Below are 19,093 nucleotides of genomic sequence, written 5' to 3'. Positions count from 1 at the left end.
CTCTGATGTCACTTCCAGGACCCGCACCTAGGAAGTGATGTCAGAGGGCAAGCTGACACCGATGTGGGCATGCTGCTCACGCCGAAGAAGCTAAAAAGGTACAGAGAAAGAGAAGTGGGTGTACGTGTGGCGGGGGGAGATTTAGGGAAGAGATCGGGCGAGGAGCGCCGCTCACTCTTACTACGCCACTGAATTGAAAGTCACAAATCTGCATGCTAGTCCATTACCTAAACCGGTTGATATGCTGGTATCTCAGTGTGACTTATTAGAGTAGAATGACCATTGTGATAGAGAAATTCTGGTCTTTCCTCAATTCTCTCTTATCTTTTTGTCACCTGTTATGTGGCTAAGTGACCCTTATTTCATTCAGCCACAGGCTGCAATTCTAGCTCTAGGTGCTCCAGTGCCCTGCCATGGCCCCCAAGATTCTATTATAGAAACTAGTAGAAGATTGGCATCGACACTCCCATATATGTAGGTGTGCTAGATCTTTACTGCAAGTTGGAAGTGAGAAGACAGCTGTTGTTGCCACGTTGCAAGAAAAGGCATTTTCCCATGATAATATTCCTTCCTTCAACTGACACTTGTTTTTGATGACATAGTGTGATAGTGGATTGAACTCCTGACGCCGGCTTCATTGCCGAAACACGGCCCATGTTGAGTCATATTTCCCAATGCACCAGCACCATTGTTCGGCATTTTGGAACAGAAGTGACTATTTTAAGAACTTGTTTCATGATATACAAAATATCCTCTTGTACTGATGGAAGGCAGGTTGATTCTTACACTCATCCGATTACTGCAAATCATTTGCAGCAGCTACTGACTGTTGTTCTAATTGGTTTGGCATCGGGTTCAACCAACAGTTTCCGTTGACTGCTGTTTTATTTTCCAGTTTAGGACATTCGACCCATGTAAACAACTGTGGTGCAGTCATCCAGATAACCCATATTTCTGCAAAACAAAGAAGGGACCTCCTCTTGATGGGACAATGTGTGCTCATGGAAAGGTGAGTGCAGACCTGAATATTCTGCATAGGTATCTAGAGTCTGACGTTAATAATAATCCTCCTGAAATGGGATTTGTGTCACATATTACCGTATATACTCAAATATAAACCAAGCTTTTTGGCTCAAAAAAAAAGGGTCAAAATGGGGATCTCAGTTTATATTTGAGCCCCACCCTGAAGACCACTGTCACTACTGTCTTCCTGCTCAACTCCCCCCACAAAGACCACCACCACTACTATCCTCCATTCCAACCCTCCTGAGAACAACTGGAGCTGCTATCCTCCACTCTAACCCCCTCCCCCCTCCCCCTAAGGCCACTGGCGTTACTCTCCTCCCTTCCGCACTCAAGATGATCGGCGCTCCTGTCTACCTTCTCCCGTATCATATGCGTGCCGAGGCTGAAGGAGGTTGATGCCAATGTTCTATTCTGCACATGCTCAAGGCCTTCATTTCTCGGAGCATGAGCCTCTTGGAGAGGGAAGGAGCTGGGAAGGATTTGAGCATAAGCAGATGCTCAAGGCCTCGCACCGGCCCATTGTAGAACATTGGCATTATCCTCCTTCAGCACCAGCATGCATATGGTAAGTATGGTGCCAGTTGTGAGGGTGGGGGGAATGAAGTGGATAGCAGTGCCGTTCATCTTGGGTGCAAAAGGGACAAGAGCAGCACCAGGGGGATTTGGAGTGGAGAATAGAAGTAACGATGGTTCATGTGAGGGGGGACTGGAATGGCGGGTAGCAGTGATGGTGGTCTTTGAGGGAGTGTTAATTAGGAAAACAGCAGCAATGGTGGTCATCGGGAAGGGGGGGGGGGGTTAAATGGAAAGATAGCAGTGCCACTGCATTCTGGACTAAGCACAGCCTAGATAGATTCTTTTTTGGACCTGCCAAATAATAATAATAACAGCTTATATACCGCAATACCGTGAAGTTCTATGCGGTTTACAAAGATTAAGCAAAGGTACAAATTGATTGACTTTAAGAGGGGAAGAAGAAAGAGGGTTAATAGGACAGGAAATCCATTTTTGAGGAGAGAGTGATCAATAGAACAAGTTAATCGCTATAGAGGGGAGAGAGAAGAGAGGATCTAGATACTTTAGGAACAGGTGTGTTTTCAGACGTTTCCTAAATTCCTCATAAGTAGTGGCCGAAAGCAATTGTTCTAGGTCTTTACCCAATGATGCTGCTTGGTGCGAGAGAAGATGTTCATGGTGTTTTTTCAGTTTACAACCTCTCACTGGGGGGGAAACGAAGTTGGAATGTGAGCTTCTCTTGCGTCTGTTGGCTGAGAAGACGAAAAGGTCAGATATATATTTAGGGGCAAGTCCGTGTAGTGCTTTGAAGCAGAAGCAGGCAAATTTAAACTAAACTATATTGCGATAGTCCAGTTGGCTCAACACCAACGACAGAACCAGAAAAGTGTGCAGAGAGACTACAGACGACTTGAGCTACAAATAGAAACAGCATGGACATCAATTCTGTAAAATTCACGGACTGCATAACTGGCAAGCTCTTTGGCCGTGGGCGTTATTCAGTCCAACTTGGAGGAAATTCAAGCTCAATTCTGCAGAGATTTATTCCTGAGTGTTGCAGAATTGAGGCCAGAATAAGCAGCTAATTATTTTCTTGCGAGTACAATGGTTTACTTGAGCCATGCCATTAAAAGGGATCTGTAACATCTGAGCAATCCCCTTGTAGATGCTAGCGGAAGACAATTAAAGGGCACACCCAGTGCTTAACCCTTTCAGGACCAAGGGACATATTTGTCCCATAACTTTAAAATCCTCTAAATTTTGATTGGGATAGTCTACAGTTCTAAATTTGATATGTACGGATTCCATATGATACTGCCTTTATGTAAACAAACTGGTTCCGACATTCATTCATTAGCGTCGTTGCCAGATTGACGAGAAGATTCACTTGCCACACTGTCCATAAGCCAGAAGTTTGATTTTTTTTTTTTAAAATAATGATATTTCACAAAAAAAATCAATTTTTTGGCATCTGCAAGCCCTTTTTACCATAAAAATGTCGTCAAAACCACAAAAATTGGCCTACGATCCTTATGGTCCTGAAAGGGTTAAATGCAACAAACTGTTCTTAAGGTTCTCAAAACCAAGTAAGCTATTAATAAAACACAAAACAAAGACACTGCAATTTCAAAAAGGTCTGCTTACTAACAACCAGTCTGCTGTAAGAGCCGTAGCCAGCTAAGAGGATTTCTTGCCTCATCTCTCAATTGCTGGTTTATCCTGCTTGGCCTTTGCAACAAGCCTACTCGTGCAGTCTATGCCACTAAGGCTATATTGCCACATAAGAATAGATACACTGCATCAACCTATCTAGATTTTCAGAAAGCTTTTGACAAAGTTCCTCATGAGAGGCTCCTGAGCCAAATTAGAGTGTCATGGGATAGGAGGCAGTTTTTCAGTTGTGGATCATCGGACAGAAACAGAGGGTAGGGTTAAATGGTCATTTTTTTTCAGTGGAGGAGAGTAAACAGTGGAGTGCCACAAGGGATCTGTACTGGAACCGGTGCTATTTAACATATTTATAAATGATCTGGAAATTGGAATGTCGAGTGAGGTGATTAAATTTTCAGATGACACTAAACTGATCAAAATTGTTAAAACGCGTGTGGATTGTGAAAAATTGCAGGCGGACTTTAGGAAATTGGAAGACTGGGCGTCCAGGTGGCAGATGAAATTTAATGTGGGCAAATGCAAAGTGATGCAAAGTCACTCGGTCCTCCATAGCCCCAGGTGCATTAGATAGATTGTGAGCCCACCAGGACAGACACGGAAAATGCTTGAGTACCTGATTGTAAAACCGCTTAGATAACCTTGATAGATGGTATATAAAAAAAAACTAATAAACTTGAAAAAGAGACAGCTGAGGGGAGATATGATTCAAGTCTACAAAATCCTGAGTGGAGCAGGATGGGTACAAGTGGATTGATTTTTCACTCCGTCAAAAAATTACAAAGACTAGAAACACTCAATGAATTTGCAGGCAAATAACTTTTAAAATCAATAGGAGGAATTTTTTTTTTTTTTCATTCAGAGAATAGTTAAGCTCTGGAATGCGTTGCCAGAAATTGTGGTAAGAGCGGATAGCATAGCTGGTTTTAAGAAACGGTTGGACAATTTACTGGAGGAAAAGTCCATAGTCTGTTATTGAGAAAGACATGGGGGAAGCCACTGCTTGCCCTGGATCGGTAGCATGGAATCTTGCTACTGTTTGGGTTATGGCCAGGTACTAGGGACCTGGATTGGCCACCGTGAGAATATTCTTATGTTCTTAATTAGCATGTTCTCCCAGTTCCTGCAGGAACTGGGAGAACCCCTACCTCCTCCAGATCCTCCCAAACTCTTAAACTATCCTTCCCTTCCACAAAAGGTATTTCTCATGCAGGCAAACTTGGGTCATCCCTCCCCCTTTAGAATTACTGAGATCTGGAATAACCTTACCTCCCCGCTCCGATCCTCAAGCTCCCTCCAACTTTTCCGTAAACACCTAAAAACCTGGCTATTCTCAAAACTGTAACATTTCCCCCCTCTTAGGCCTCTCCCACCTTCCCCACCCTTTTACATCTAACTCTTAAACTCTCCCACTGGAGTTCCTCTCTCATCCTAATTCCTGTAAACCGTGCCGAGCTCTGCATTTACTGAGATGGTGCGGTATATAAACCCAAGGTTTAGTTTAGTTAGTTTAGAGTAGACTGCTACTAATGTTTAAAAGCCAGAGACGGGCATAGACACAGTACTGCAATATCAAATCCAGGAGAAGGTATTGAAAAGATAGTGAATGCTGGTGGTGAATGATGGAAACCCATCTTATCACCCAGTCATAATGATTGGAAGCCTTCAAGAACTTCTGAGCGTGAAGGATAGGCAGGGGCCGCATTAGGAATTGCTGAAAAGTTTCACATATTTTATACTGTGTGGTATTAATGTGTTTAATAATCTTATGTGATCTAATTCACTTTGGTTTTCCTTTTGAGGCTATAAGGAGGAATGTAAGACTAAGAATAGAACAGAGGAGGGGAATCCATGCATGAGTTAATTATAATCCTCTTATTTAACTCAGTTACTTTATTCCGTATTGTTCAACAGAACCCTTAGGTCATCTGAAGCAAACTGATTGGTTATTCCCTCTTTTTGACAACTCTGCTAGTTCTTTATTTATTTATTTATCCATCCATCCACCTAAAACCTAGGTGGCTTACAATAAAACATTCATAATCAGTTGAACAAATGAACCTTAAACAAATACCAGATCGTTTACATTTATTTTATTTATTCACTTTTCTATACCGTTGTCCCAGGGGAGCTCAGAACGGTTTACATGAATTTATTCAGGTACTCAAGCATTTTCCCTGTCTGTCCTGGTGGGCTCACAATCTATCTAATGTACCTGGAGCAATGGGGGGATTAAGTGACTTGCCCAGGGTCACAAGGAGCAGCGTGGGTTTGAACCCACAACCTCAGGGTGCTGAGGCTGTAGCTTTAACCACTGCGCCACTCTAGAAATCAAAATGTAGCAAAAGTGAACCAAGTATAGGACAATCAAGCCATTATGACATCACTGATGAGGTTAGCTCTTATTGGTGGAATGAGGCATTATGATGACACAATATCAGCTCTAGTTATCAGAGGCTGAAGCTTTTCATACTATATATTTATTCAATTTTCTAAACCGTTCTCCCAGGGGAGCTCAGAACGGTTTACATGAATTTATTCAGGTACCCAAGCATTTTCCCTGCCAGTCCCAGTTGGCTCACAATCTATCTAATGTACCTGGGGCAATGAGGGGATTAAGTGACTTGCCCAGGGTCACAAGGAGCAGCGTGGATTTGAACCCACAACCTCAGGGTGCTGAGGCTGTAGCTTTAACCACTGCGCCACACACTCCCCACCCATAAGCTGTAATAATGATACAGAAGGCTCACCAAGGCTCATAGTTCTTTTCAATTAAATGTCTGGTCCAAAAAAAAAAAAAAAGTTTTTAACACGTTCCTAAACCTCAAAAGATTATCACATAAATGTAAGTTCCCAAGCCATATCATTGTTAACTTGAAAATATTTAATGTTGCTTCCACCTTAAGGAACACCCTCTCGATGGCCAATCCCTTGAAAACTCTCTTTATCATTGATAATTACTCTCACCAATTAGGTTAACGGGGGGAGGGAAGAGGGGGAGACTTCAATGACAGAACCACCAGTTTTGAAGTGCTTTGAAATGTTTTTAGGTTTTATCAATGTTATTAGCCCTTTCCTATAAAATTATGGAATTCTTTCCTGTTTTCTGATTCCTATTGTAAATTGCTTTGAATGCTGCTGCTGATTTTGGTTTTTGTTTTTTTTAACTAATGAGCAGTATATCAAGCTTGTGTTTGAATCCACTCTGCCCAGTGTAGCAAAAAAAGTTAATTATGTCCCGTTCCTTGTTTTATTTCAAATTTGCTGCACCAATATTTTCACGGTTCCAGGATCTCATTGTCTCCTTTTAATATTTGCCGAACATTCAGATTTTCCATCTGGGAACCATCACAGTTCCTTGCTGTGTATCTTGGCTGAGATTAGCATTAATAAACATACACAGTCCATTGATTTCTGACCTCCGCCCTACTGCTTCGAAAGTAGGGGGTACCTCTATCTTTCTTTCATGGATAACTTTCCCTCTTGAAATGTGAGCTGTTGCTGATTGCTTACCCCTGTTCCTCCTCAAATGCTGGCATCTAGTTTATAGGATTGCTATTCATATATATAAACTGATGGTAAATATATCTTCAATGGTCAGGGCTCAATTTTCTGATCCACAATCTGAGGGGGAAAGGCAATTCAAAAATAGTGCTTCAACTCACGCAGGCATACTGAGTGGATCCCTGACGAAGCGGTAGCGAAACATGTCGGGTCCACCCGCTTGAGCATTTAAGCACTTATGAAGATAAGTACTATATCTCATCATTATTTTTCTAAGAATTAGAGAGATTCATATAATTTATTAATGAAATGAGTAAATCATCAGAAAATTGAGCCCCGACTGGTGAGGAGTTCACACTCGTTTCTCCCCGTTAAAAACATAAAATATATCTTCAAAACTTATTGTTTGTTATGTTAAATAAAGCATTTTTTTTTTTTTTTTTTTAAATTTCTCATAGCATTGCTTCAAAGGACATTGCATTTGGTTAACTCCAGATATGTTGAAACAAGATGGAAATTGGGGGTCATGGAGCAAATTTGGCGCCTGTTCACGGACCTGTGGCACAGGAGTGAAGTACAGAACACGGCAGTGTGATAATCCTCAGTGAGTGGGTACTAGGTGGAGTCTTTCTCTCTATGGTTATGCTAATACACACACTTAGCAAGGGCAAAACACTTGGTCAGTTCCACATCAATATTCCAGACCAGTGGTTCCCATTCCTCCTGGAGGACCACCAACCAGGGTTTCAGGATAGCCCTAATGAATATGCATAGGACAGATTTGCATGCCTGCCACCTCCATGATATACAGATCTCTCTAAAGCATATTCATTAGGTCTATCCCGAAAACCTGACTGGCTGGTGGCCCTCCAGGACAGGACTGGGAACCACTGTTCTAGACTACTTTATTTCCAATAAGAATTGGCACCATGGCTTTGTCAAATGAATATTTAAGAGTAATGGAAGTTCCAGATAGTTGTTGAACTAACTTCTTCTGAAAAGGGTTTCATATATTTATTTCATAAAAGCTCCAATGTAAGGTACAAAAGGTTGCAAAAAAAATATCAACAAACTGATAACGGTTCAAGCACCGCATCTATAGTAAACACAATTGGGCAGCTTGGAGGATTGCCCACAGATTTGTGTATCTTATTAGAAATTACTAGTTGTGTTACGTGTCAAAAAATTCTACTTCCTTTGGGGTAAGGAAACCCCACCTGAGCATCTATTTGTATCAAGGCCTATATGTCCAGAATAGGATCTTTCTCTAGAGTAACATAAAGAATCTGCCAAATGCCATTCTATATCTACCACATAATCATTCGTATCAAGGAGAAAAACAGTGTGACCTTTTACCTATTTAAAAAAAAAAATCACACGTTGACTGTTGTCTTTAATGGAAGCTCTAATCATAGTTACGGGTTAAAAAGTAGCCACTCCCTGTTTTTTTGCACAGGTGACCGTAATACAAGCACCTGCAGTTCAAGTGCGCACAACATAAGCACACATCTCATGCTGAGCGTGGCTGAAGGCAATTTACCAGTGGTGTAGTGACTGTTCGAAACGAGCGAGGTCTTGCAATACAAGTGCATACAGTACTGTATTTTGTCTTAAAGTTTTTGGGTTGTGGAACGAATCGTCTTGAGTTTCCATTATTTCCTATGGGGAAATCTGCTTTGATATACGAGTGCTTTGGATTACAAGCACGCTTCCGGAATGAATTATGCTCGCAAACCAAGGTTTTACTGTATAGGATTTGAAAGTTCTCCAGGTACTGCACCACTAACTGTTGTTAGTCTTCTTTATCCACAGCCCAGCTAATGGTGGCCGTTCATGTGCAGGTTTAAGCTACGAGTTCCAGCTTTGTTCTGAAGAAGACTGCCCCAAGGACACGGAAGATTTCCGAGAGGAGCAATGCAGACTCTGGGATCCGTACTTTGAATATCAGAACAGTAAACATCACTGGCTACCTTATGAGCATCCTGATGGTCAGTACCTCGATATAAAAGCTCTTTCCTTTTCATTTTGTGATAGACTACAGGATATCTGCCAACTGTGTTACGGTAGAAGGTTCTGAAATTCATGGGTGGTTTATCATGAGTTAAGTCGTGTGGGAATTGGATTTTTACGGGATAATTTTAGAACTGGGTTTCTCAAGTTAAGTGAGTAGGAAAAGAATAAAAAAATAACCACCACCAGTAAAGATAACATTATATAATAACATATACTTTTCCCATGTACCTTGTATCAAATAACAAGGCAATCACTTCCAGGTTGCTTGAAGGAGAGCTCAAAGAGGCATGCCCTTTTTGGGCTCCTCCTTTGGCACATTGGAGGCAGCAGGCCACAGAAAGCATCACTTAAGATCCGGTTAATCCTCGCTCGATGTCACCTCCAGGCAACGGCTGCATTACGTAACTTGATGTGGAACGAGAGCAACCGTGCCGAGTGACAGGCGTTTGGAGATGCAGATCTCCCATAAGAGCCAGAGAAGACGCATGTTGCTTCTGAGCAACAATTACATTACATTAGTGACTTCTATTCCGCCTGTACCTTGCAGTTCTAGGCGGATTACGTTTGAAGATAACTGGACATTATCAGGAAGTTACAAATTAACGATGGGATACATAGGAGAGGTTTTAGAATAAAAGAGGATGCAAACAAATTTGAGGAATACCTTTAAGGGGAGTTGCGGTTGAGGGAGTTAAAAAATGAGATTCACTGAGCTGGCGGCTGGGAGAGAGTTAATGTATGAACTTTGTGTGATGTCACCCTCCAGAAAAAGAAAGATGCCACTTGTATTGCCAGTCAAAAGAAACCAACGATGTTGTATACATGAAAAGAATGGCGCATGATGGAACGACCTGCTCCTATAAAGACTCTCATAGTATTTGCGTGCGAGGCGATTGCTTGGTGAGTGATCAAAGACATTTTGGACCTTTCAGTTTTACCTGTCTATAGAGCTGCTTTATATTGCAGGGGTTAGGACGTTCGGCAGCAAATCTGTCGGTAGCAGTATCTATCATTGAATAAACGTGCTTGAAAGAAAAGATAGGTGAAACTTGCACATTCCAGACATCTCTAAATACGTAGCTGATGCTGGCAAGCAATGTACCTTACATATAAGACAGGGGTGTCTAAAGTCCCTCCTCAAGGGCTGCAATCCAGTCGGATTTTCAGGATTTCCCCAATGAATACACATGAGATCTATTTGCATGCACTGCTTTCATTGTATGCTAATAGATTTCATGCATATTCATTGGGGAAATCCTGAAAACCCGACTGCACCCTGATATAAGACCAGTGTCACTTGGAAGATGGTTAACTGATGCCTCTGTTGTGGTTTACTGTCCAGTGCATATAACCTGTTCTAGAACTATATATATATATATATATATATATATATATATATATACTAGTATTTAAGCCCATTATATTAACGGGTGCTAGAATAGATGTGTAGACTTTTAGCACAATGGGTCGCTGAGGCGTTTCTTTCTTTCTTACTTTATGTTTTTTATCTCTCTCCCTGCCCCCCTTTCTTTCTGTCTCTGTCCCCCTGTGTGTCTCTGTCTCTTCCCTGTCCCCCTGTCTTACTGTCTCTCTCCCTGGCTGTCTGTCAGTCTTTCTTTGTTTCTGTATCTTCTCCCTTCGCGAGTGTGGGGCAGTTGTAGGCGTGCATGCGCACTCCTTCTGGCCACGGACATACGGAACACGCAGGTAGGAGTGTGCATGCGCCGCTTAGGGTTTTATTATCTAGTCATTAAGCCCGTTATATTAACGGGTGCTAGAATATATGTCTGTCTGTCTCCCTCCCACTGTCTCTCTCTCTCTCCCTGGCCCCCTTTCTCTGTCTGTCTTTCTGTCCCTCTCCCTGCCCCTGTGTCTTTCTTTCTTTTTGTCTCCCTCCCTCCCGCTGTCTGTCTGTCATTTTTCCCCATTTCTCTGTGCAGCAGCATTTCCATCCTACTTCCCTATGAAACAGCATTTCCCTCCTATTCCACCCCCTTTCCTGTGCAGAAGCAGCAGCGGTATTTCCCTTCCCCCTCCAAGTCCCTGTATAGCAGTAGCAGCATTTTCCCCCACCCCCCTTTCCCTTCTCTTACCGCGATCTGCTCTTCTCTTACCTGCTCCGTTCGACCCCTCCCCCTTCTTTTACTGCCGTTGTTCTGCTGTTCTGGCCTGCTCCTGACCCTCCCACCGCCGACAAACCTCCGGGCTCCAGCCGCGTAGGCAGCACTTTAAACACGCTGCTTCGCGGCCTTCTACTGCCGATTTCCTCTCCCGCGTCTGTCTCCGATGATGTCATCAGAGACGCGGCAGAGGAAATCGGCAGTAGAAGGCCGTGAAGCAGCGTGTTTATAGTGCTGCCTACACCGCTGGAGCCGGAAGGTTTGTGGAGGGTCAACGGGCGGAGCGGGGCTGCTCTCCACCACTCGGTTGCTGCCACTACCCCACAGGGCCGCGAGTGTGTTGTAGTCGCGCATGTGCACTTCTTCAGGCCACGGACATACGGAACAAGCACATGGAAGTGCGCATGCGCGGCTTAGGGTTTTATTATAGAGATATATATATATATACACGTCCACCATGTATTGCGAGTAACTTGGTGTGCGAATGTTTTGCAAGATGAGCAAAACGTTTTATTAAATTTTAACTTGATAAATGAGAACGTATAGGCGCGTCACGTCATCACAACTGAGCCAATGGTTCTGCTCTCTCTCTCTGACGCTGCAGGACTTTTAAATTTATGGTTGCAGCAATCCCTTGTGAATATTAATACCCAGTTCTTGTAATAACCTTGAACATCATTGTTGAAATCACATTTGAAAAATAAACGATTTTCATATGTTAATAGTAAACGTAGAGGGAGCAAATTTACTTTTGCTAACACGTTTAAAAATGCATAAAGGATATGGCTTTATTTTTCCCTCTCTTTTTCTCACAGAAAGTTGGTTGTGACAAAGTAATTGGCTCCAGCAAACAAGAAGATAAGTGTGGGGTGTGTGGTGGAGATAACTCCCATTGTAAAGTGATGAAAGGATTGCTCTCGAGGGTAACAAAGAAGCAAGGTTAATCACACTCTAAATGAAAAGTTTACTGAAGTAAGCCTGTAGTTTCCCAAAAGCATTGTTATCAAGGAGATTCACTCACCAGGTTCTGCTCGTAGATTAGGAACTCCAGATATTACACCTTATGAACTTCAGAAGAAAGTCATTTTTGGAATAATGCAAGTATTGAGACTGAGATAATCTCCAACATATTCTGGCATAGGGGTGAGGGTCATTCCTGTCGTGGTATGAGGGGGTGCCGAAAAGTTCTCAGCCCAACCAAGAAGAGAACGAAGTGGATTTGGTTCAATCAATGATCTGAAACAATGTCAAAAAAACCCACAGAATTTCATTTCTGCAGATTGGCACGTAACAAAATTAGATAATACTCTTTTCAGCTCTAGTGGCAAAATAATGCTCAGAATTTAGGAAGTGGGTTGGTTGGGTTGAGAACTTTTCAGCACCCCCCTCGTATGTAATAAAAGTGAGCCATGTATAGGACAATCAAGTCATTGTGACATCACTGATGAGGTTGGCTCTTATTGGTGGAATGAGGCATTATGACATCACAGCCTTAGCTCTGGCTACGAGGAGGTGCTGAAAGGTTCTCAGCCCAACCAAGAAGAGAACGAAGTGGATTTGGTTCAATCAATGATCTGAAACAATGTCAAAAAAATATAGAATTTCATTTGGCACGTAACAAAATTAGATAATACTCTTTTTAGCTATAGTGGCAAAATTGCTCAGAATTTAGGAAGTGGGTTGGTTGGGTTGAGAACTTTTCAGCACCCCCTCATATGTGTAAAATTAGCCCATTACTCCTGGGGAACCAACTAAGCTGTAGAAAGCAGTTGGCATTTTTATTCTTTATTCATTTTCAAAATTACATTAAATGTATATATATATATTCAATCACATTAACAATAAATATATCATTAAAATTCTATCATTTGTACAGTACATAAATTTTTTATCCCTCCCCCCTCCCACCCCTCCATAATCATATAAAAAAAAACATATTAATAAAATATCCCTCACCCTACCCAAATTAATTGATACATTAAAGGGTGGTCTAATTTCATGTTAGAAACATAGAAAGATGACGGCAGAAAAAGGCTATAGCCCATCAAGTCTGCCCACTCTACTGACCCACCCCATTAAGTCTGAGTACTAATGACCTAGTTCCTTAACTCGACCCTCCTAGGGATCCCACTAGGGCATCCCATTTATTCTTAAAGTCAAGCACGTTGGTGGCCTTGATCACCTGCTTGTTGTAATTGGATGCATCCAAGAACTTCAGTGGTATATATGAAGTCTGGTAGGTTCTGCTTCCATTGGGCAATTCCATGTGCTAAGTGGTACCACTTGAATGCATCCTTTGTGAAGTGACATGTAACTGCATGGGCAGCATTATTCATGTTTTATAAAAAGCTTCAAGTATAATAATCTTTTATAAAATACCAGGTGTCTTGATTACAGACTTAAAAACATCTATTTTCCTATCTAGGTGCCTATCGAAAATTATCCTTAATCCTAGTAAGGATACTCTAAATCTTAACTCACGAAGACTATAGCATTCACACCCCTTCTGACTTCCACATTATGCCGGGTAGAAGAGAAGATGCACATTATAACATATCATTTCCAGTTAATTAAAATTTAATACAGAGGTAACTTATGAAGCGCCATCTTCTCCAGGTCCTCTTTAAGGCAAAGATGAGGGTGTGGCGCAGTGGTTAAAGCTACAGCCTCAGCAACCTGAGGTTGTGGGTTCAAACCCACGCTGCTCCTTGTGACCCTGGGCTTAATCCCCCTCCCGTTGTCCTAGGTACATTAGAAATAGATTGTGAGCCCGCCAGGACAGACGGGGAAAATGCTTGAGTACTTGAATAAATTCATATAAACCAGGGGTCTCAAAGTCCCTCTTTGAGGGCCGCAATCCAGTCGGGTTTTCAGGATTTCCCCAATGAATATGCATGAGTTCTATATGCATGCACTGTTTTCTATGCATATTCATTAGGGAAATCCTGAAAACCCGACTGGATTGCGGCCCTTGAGGAGGGACTTTGAGATCCCTGATATAAACCATTCTGAGCTCCCTGGGGAGAATGGTTTAGAAAATTGAATAAAAATACATTTTGGAATATAGCTTTTCCTAGTTTACTGACATTAGCTTTGTCCCCATCTGTTTATTTATTTATTTATTTTTTAAATCTTTATTAATTTTCAAATGTTAACAGTGCCATACAATAAATTTAAACATAAACACTATACAGAATGCACTTTAAATACACAAATAATTCAAAAAAAACAATCATTTTCACACCCCCGTCCACCCCATAATTAATAAAATAAGTGCATATTAATCTGTTTATTATTCAATCTGTTTATTTATCTATCTGTTTATTTTTGTCAAAGGTTATATTCGGATATTTGAAATTCCCGCTGGTGCCAGACATCTGCTTATCCAAGAAGCAACTTCCACAGCCCATAACCTTGGTGAGTTTCCATCTGTCATCAGTAGATGAGATAAAGCCAATGTGAGCTTCTTGTCTTTTAGGAGAGCAAATTAATCAGTGACCAGAGGTCGGGTTGTGCATGCATCTGTGTTTTCAGAAGGTTTCAAAATTAGAAATGGGTGAATTCAAAATCTGTGATGCATAGCTTCTGATCTGTCAGTTTCTGTCACAATTCACAGACTAAGAAGCTGATATGAATATAATTGCTCCTTATTTTCATGATAACTTAATTTTATTGGTATAATGAAGATAGACAAGTGGTGGAAGCAGAAAGGAAGTTCCACTTCTTGCCAGGAAAGCAAATTTACTACAAACCATGCCTCTTTCTCTAGGAAGTTAGGAAAAGAAGAGAAATGCCAAACATCTTATGGGACAGAGGGGCAAAAAAAGAAACAGGTGTGGAATAGGGCGGTACGCGATCTGTTTGTTGGGGGTACGCAGCACTGGCCTCCGCCGAGAATAATGCTTGCCCACCCGCCAAAGCCGCTGCTGGGGATCCCTCCTTCCTGCACGGAGTGGAACATTAAGAGAACTGGCTCTCGCATTTTTCTGAGTTTTCCTAGTTTTCAGGTGTTTGTTTTTTTATCCGTTGATGTAACACTCATTCTTAATGCATGTATTATATGGATGCTATAACTTGTTTTGCATATGCAATTAATTTGTAGGTTTATGCGTAGAGTTGATGTGTGCCTACCAAGACTTTCTAGGCACCCAAACAAAATGAATGCAAGTTAGCAAAGAGAAGCATATACACTTCTCCCTCCGGATTCGCGGGGGATAGGGAAAGAGCGAAAAACCGCGAATATCCGGCTCTGACCCACCCCCGCCTCCCTCCTGCCTTCACAGCCTTACCTGATGGTCTAGCGGGCTTTCAGGGTAGGAGCGATCTTCCTATGCTCCTGCCCTGTGCAGATCGCCATGAGGAAATGGCTGCTGTGAGTTCCCGTAGTCTCTCGAGACGACGACGGGAACTCCCTACAGCTATTTCGGGGCACGGGGCAGGAGCGTAGGAAAATCGCTCCTGCCCCGAAAGCCTGCTAGACCACCAGGTAAGGCCGGGATGCCGTTGGGAAGACTTAACGATGGGTTTTTTTATTTTCTTTTTTCCCCCCCTCCCCAAAAAATCGTGAATATGTGAAAAATCGATTACCGAAACCGCGAATGGGGAGGGGGAAGTGTATGCTCAGATATGACAAAAAAAACCTCCCCCCCCCCCAAAATCTAGTAGAACAAAAGGGATAAACAAAAGATGAAAGAAGCACACCAGTGTGTCTGAATTTGTGACCAGATGAAGGCTTGGTCATTTACACTGTCCTTGCAAAATAATTTCAAATTCTACTACTCAAGAATGAGATTTGAAGAGCTATTAAATTGATTCTTGCAGCAATTAAGAACCAAGCAACAGGAAAATTTATCTTGAATGGAGATAACTACGTTCCAGATTCCAAAGTGTTTATTGACATGGGTATAGAATGGGAATATCGGAATGACGACGAGAGAGAGAGTGTTCAGACAATGGGACCTTTGCATCATGGAATTGTTATTCTTGTAAGTGTGCTTTGTTTAAAACCTTTACGTTTAGTCGAATGAGGAGGGCCCAATTCCACCCCGGGGCCGTCATTGCACTGCCCGGAATTGTGCCGAGGAGATTAGAGCTGATATTTAGCAGTGGTGCCAAATTAAATGCTATTAAACATTAGTAACAGGCCCACTCAGTGAGGTTTAACTGAGTAATAATAATAATAATTTTATTCTTATATACCGCCATACCCAGCGAGTTCTAGGCGGTTTACATCAGTTAATTAAGATCGCGATGACACACAGATTTACAACATTTTATCAGAAATGCGAGCAGCAATGAGGGAGAGGATAGAAGGTAAGATAGGGAAAGGGAGATCAAGAAGGAAGGAGAAGAGCAGTAAGAGGGGGGGGGTGGTGAGGATGAATTGCTGGTGTAGGGGGGGGAGTAGGAATCTCTTCTGCCTATTTAAACCATGAACAAATGTTAATTCCATTGTGGGGTTTTTTTTTTTAAGGTATCCAATAAGTGGCATCTATTTGGATATGCTGTTTTAAGTTATGTTACATTGTGATTTATTGTTCTAGGTTCTCCGAGTTGCCTGGGGCTTGGATTTGGTTAGGCATCACTCAGATGTGAATAAACAAATAAGGAAAACAAGGAGGCCCGGATTCTGTAACCGGCGCTGTTGTCGGTGGCCGCCTTAAAAAACACTCACCTATCGATGGTGGCAGGTATAGAATCGCACCCCCGGCAAAGGTAGGTGCCAGAAATGCGGGCCAGGGTGTTCCTGGCCTACGTTTCTGATGCCTGTGATGTGAATCGGACCTTCGTAGGCGCTTTAGAACGCTTAACGCTACTTATGGCATTAGCCACATCCACGATGGCGTTAGACAGCCTAAAGCGCCTACGGAGGCACAATTCTGCCACTGATTTTTTTAGGTGCCGGTAGGAGCCTTAAAACTCAGTTTAAAAAAACGTCATTTCAACAGCATTCTTTACTGAGTTTGCCTAACCGTGCCTTAAAATCCAGTGCCGTTTACAGAATCCTCCCCCTCCTACTCCCCCCCCCCCCCCACACACACACACACTGAAATGGCTCCAAAAGCTGAACTTTTATTTTCTCTGAATAAAAATGAACTTTCAAAGGTGAAGAACAGGGCACTGGTTTTTTTTTTTTTTTTATCTCTTTTGTTGCAAGGAAGGAGCAGCAGACTAAGAACCAGGGAAACCTAGTTCAAACCTCACTGCAGCTAGGGTTACCAGATTTTCCGCTTGGAAAACCCGGACCTCCTAGACCCGCCCCAGGCCTGCCCGGTTCTACCTATCCCTGCCCTATCATGCCCCACCCCTGCTCTCGTTGGAGAGGACATGCGGGGTGCCCTTCTGCCCCGACACAATGTGGAGGGAAACTTTTCAAAACCCGGACGGACCCCTGGACATGTCCTCAAAAGGAAGGCGTGTCTGGGGGGTAATTCGGAACTATGCAGTGCCTTGTGATCTTGAACAATGTCACTTAAACCCTGCCTTGCCTCAAATACAAAGACTGAAGAGAAAAGTGATTTTGCAAAGAACAATAGTGCAAAAACACCAACGTGCAACATAGTTTGCTATTTGATAACTTCCCCCCCCCCCCCCTTTAGAGATTTTAGTGCAGGCCGGCGTGGTAAATGCTTCAACGCTCATAGAATTCCTATGAGCGTCGAAACACTTCACTCGCCGTCCGTGTTAAAAACCTATAGCACAGCTTGATAAGGGAGGGGCCCAAGCTACAAAATGTTTATAATATCAAGAAAGGGGAAAAGGAGATCATTTAAAACTGACTCGTAATGAAGCAATGTGGCGTTCATAGCCCCAAGGAAGCACGTCCGGCCATTTCCTCAAGAACGAACTGCATTTTTACAAAAAAAAAAAAAAAGTTAAAATGAGCCTGCAAAAAAAGGGCTTCATAGAAAAAAAAAAAATAACTAGATTCAACAATCACATGATATTCCTGGATCGTTTTTTGATACCGTATTCTCCACTTAGGGCACTCAGATCAACACAACAACATTTATTAACTATTCCTTCTTTAAAAATAATAGGGACCAGGAGATCCGCCATTTTCTCGGTCTTAGCACCCCAGCTTTGGAAAAATTTACCACTATATCTGCGTAATGAAGCTTCCTTAGAAAAATTCAAGCGCTTCTTAAAAAGCTTTCTGTATAAGGACGCATTCAAAACATAGATAGCAAAACTCACCAATTACTAAACCTTTAGACCTTTATCAATCTTATGAGTAGCTCGCCATCAATCTTTCGAGCAGGTCGCCAAATTATTCTTTTTTCTTTTATGTGTTCCCACCATATGTGTTCTTCCCTAAATGTTTCTTTTCTTTCTTTAAAGATTGTAATTCATCCCTCTTGCCTTTTGTACCAGTTTGTATCAGAACGTATATAATTTGTATCCAATGTCTTGTCTTGTCCTCCCCTTTTTTTAACAAATTGTTATACACATTGAAATATATGATATTGCATAGATAACACATCTTAATAAACTTGAAACTTGATTTTTGGGGGTTATATTGTAAACCCTGTGAGGACAGGGAAATGCCTTCTATATTATATGTATCTGCTCCTTGTTTCTCACTAGGCGGTTCCACGTGGAAATAAGAAGATATCTTTATCGTACAAGTACATGATCCATGAAGACTCTCTCAATGTAGATAGCAACAATGTCATGGAAGAGCCTGCAATCTATGAATGGGCCCTGAAGAGGTGGTCGCCATGTTCCAAACCCTGTGGAGGAGGTAAAAAAGTAATGATCAGGTTTATTACATTTGATTAACCGTCCAAGCACCCAAGGATACGGAATCCATCCAGGCAGACATACTTGGATGCATTTTATACATTTCAGATTTGCATATTTTGAATTGAAATGTCCAAAATATTTCACTACTACTTTGGGCTTCCAGTGAAAAGCTGTTTGATCTACCACCCACCACCACCATTGGCAATCATCTAACACAACCACTGTAGGGATAGTACTCTGGCTAAGAGATACAGAGGTCAGTTCTTTTATAACTTGGTATATGTGCATTCTTCAACTAACCAGTAGGTGTCGTTCTTGAGCAAATGGTTGGATGTGCCTCCTTGGGGCTGTAAACACTACATCTTCTATTGCATATCCATCCCAAGAAGCAGGAACCTAACCAATCTGGGGATGCACACAATTTTCATAGTATTTTATAAAAGATTCACCAACCATGGAGTCTTTTGTAAAATTCAGATAAAAACACAGCAAGCACATTT

General features: G+C 42.0%; 1 protein-coding gene across 6 annotated transcripts in view; it reads left to right on the top strand.

Annotated features, from left to right (window-relative positions):
- Positions 1 to 19,093, top strand: part of ADAMTS2 (ADAM metallopeptidase with thrombospondin type 1 motif 2) — a 225,060-nt gene that overhangs the window by 179,921 nt on the left and 26,046 nt on the right. For all 6 annotated transcript variants that reach the window (XM_033927280.1, XM_033927281.1, XM_033927284.1 and 3 more), the window contains exons 10-17: positions 896 to 1,009; positions 7,173 to 7,318; positions 8,527 to 8,702; positions 9,494 to 9,627; positions 11,663 to 11,786; positions 14,184 to 14,264; positions 15,669 to 15,832; positions 18,435 to 18,591. In XM_033927280.1, coding sequence (XP_033783171.1) covers positions 896 to 1,009; positions 7,173 to 7,318; positions 8,527 to 8,702; positions 9,494 to 9,627; positions 11,663 to 11,786; positions 14,184 to 14,264; positions 15,669 to 15,832; positions 18,435 to 18,591 — 1,096 coding nt within the window. The remainder of the gene's footprint in view (positions 1 to 895; positions 1,010 to 7,172; positions 7,319 to 8,526; positions 8,703 to 9,493; positions 9,628 to 11,662; positions 11,787 to 14,183; positions 14,265 to 15,668; positions 15,833 to 18,434; positions 18,592 to 19,093) is intronic.

This window comes from Geotrypetes seraphini, chromosome 18 (genome assembly GCF_902459505.1).
Source record: "Geotrypetes seraphini chromosome 18, aGeoSer1.1, whole genome shotgun sequence".
NCBI classification, from domain to species: Eukaryota; Metazoa; Chordata; class Amphibia; order Gymnophiona; family Dermophiidae; genus Geotrypetes; species Geotrypetes seraphini.
Note: the sequence above shows the minus strand (reverse complement) of the source record. Positions and strands in the feature narration are given on the sequence as shown.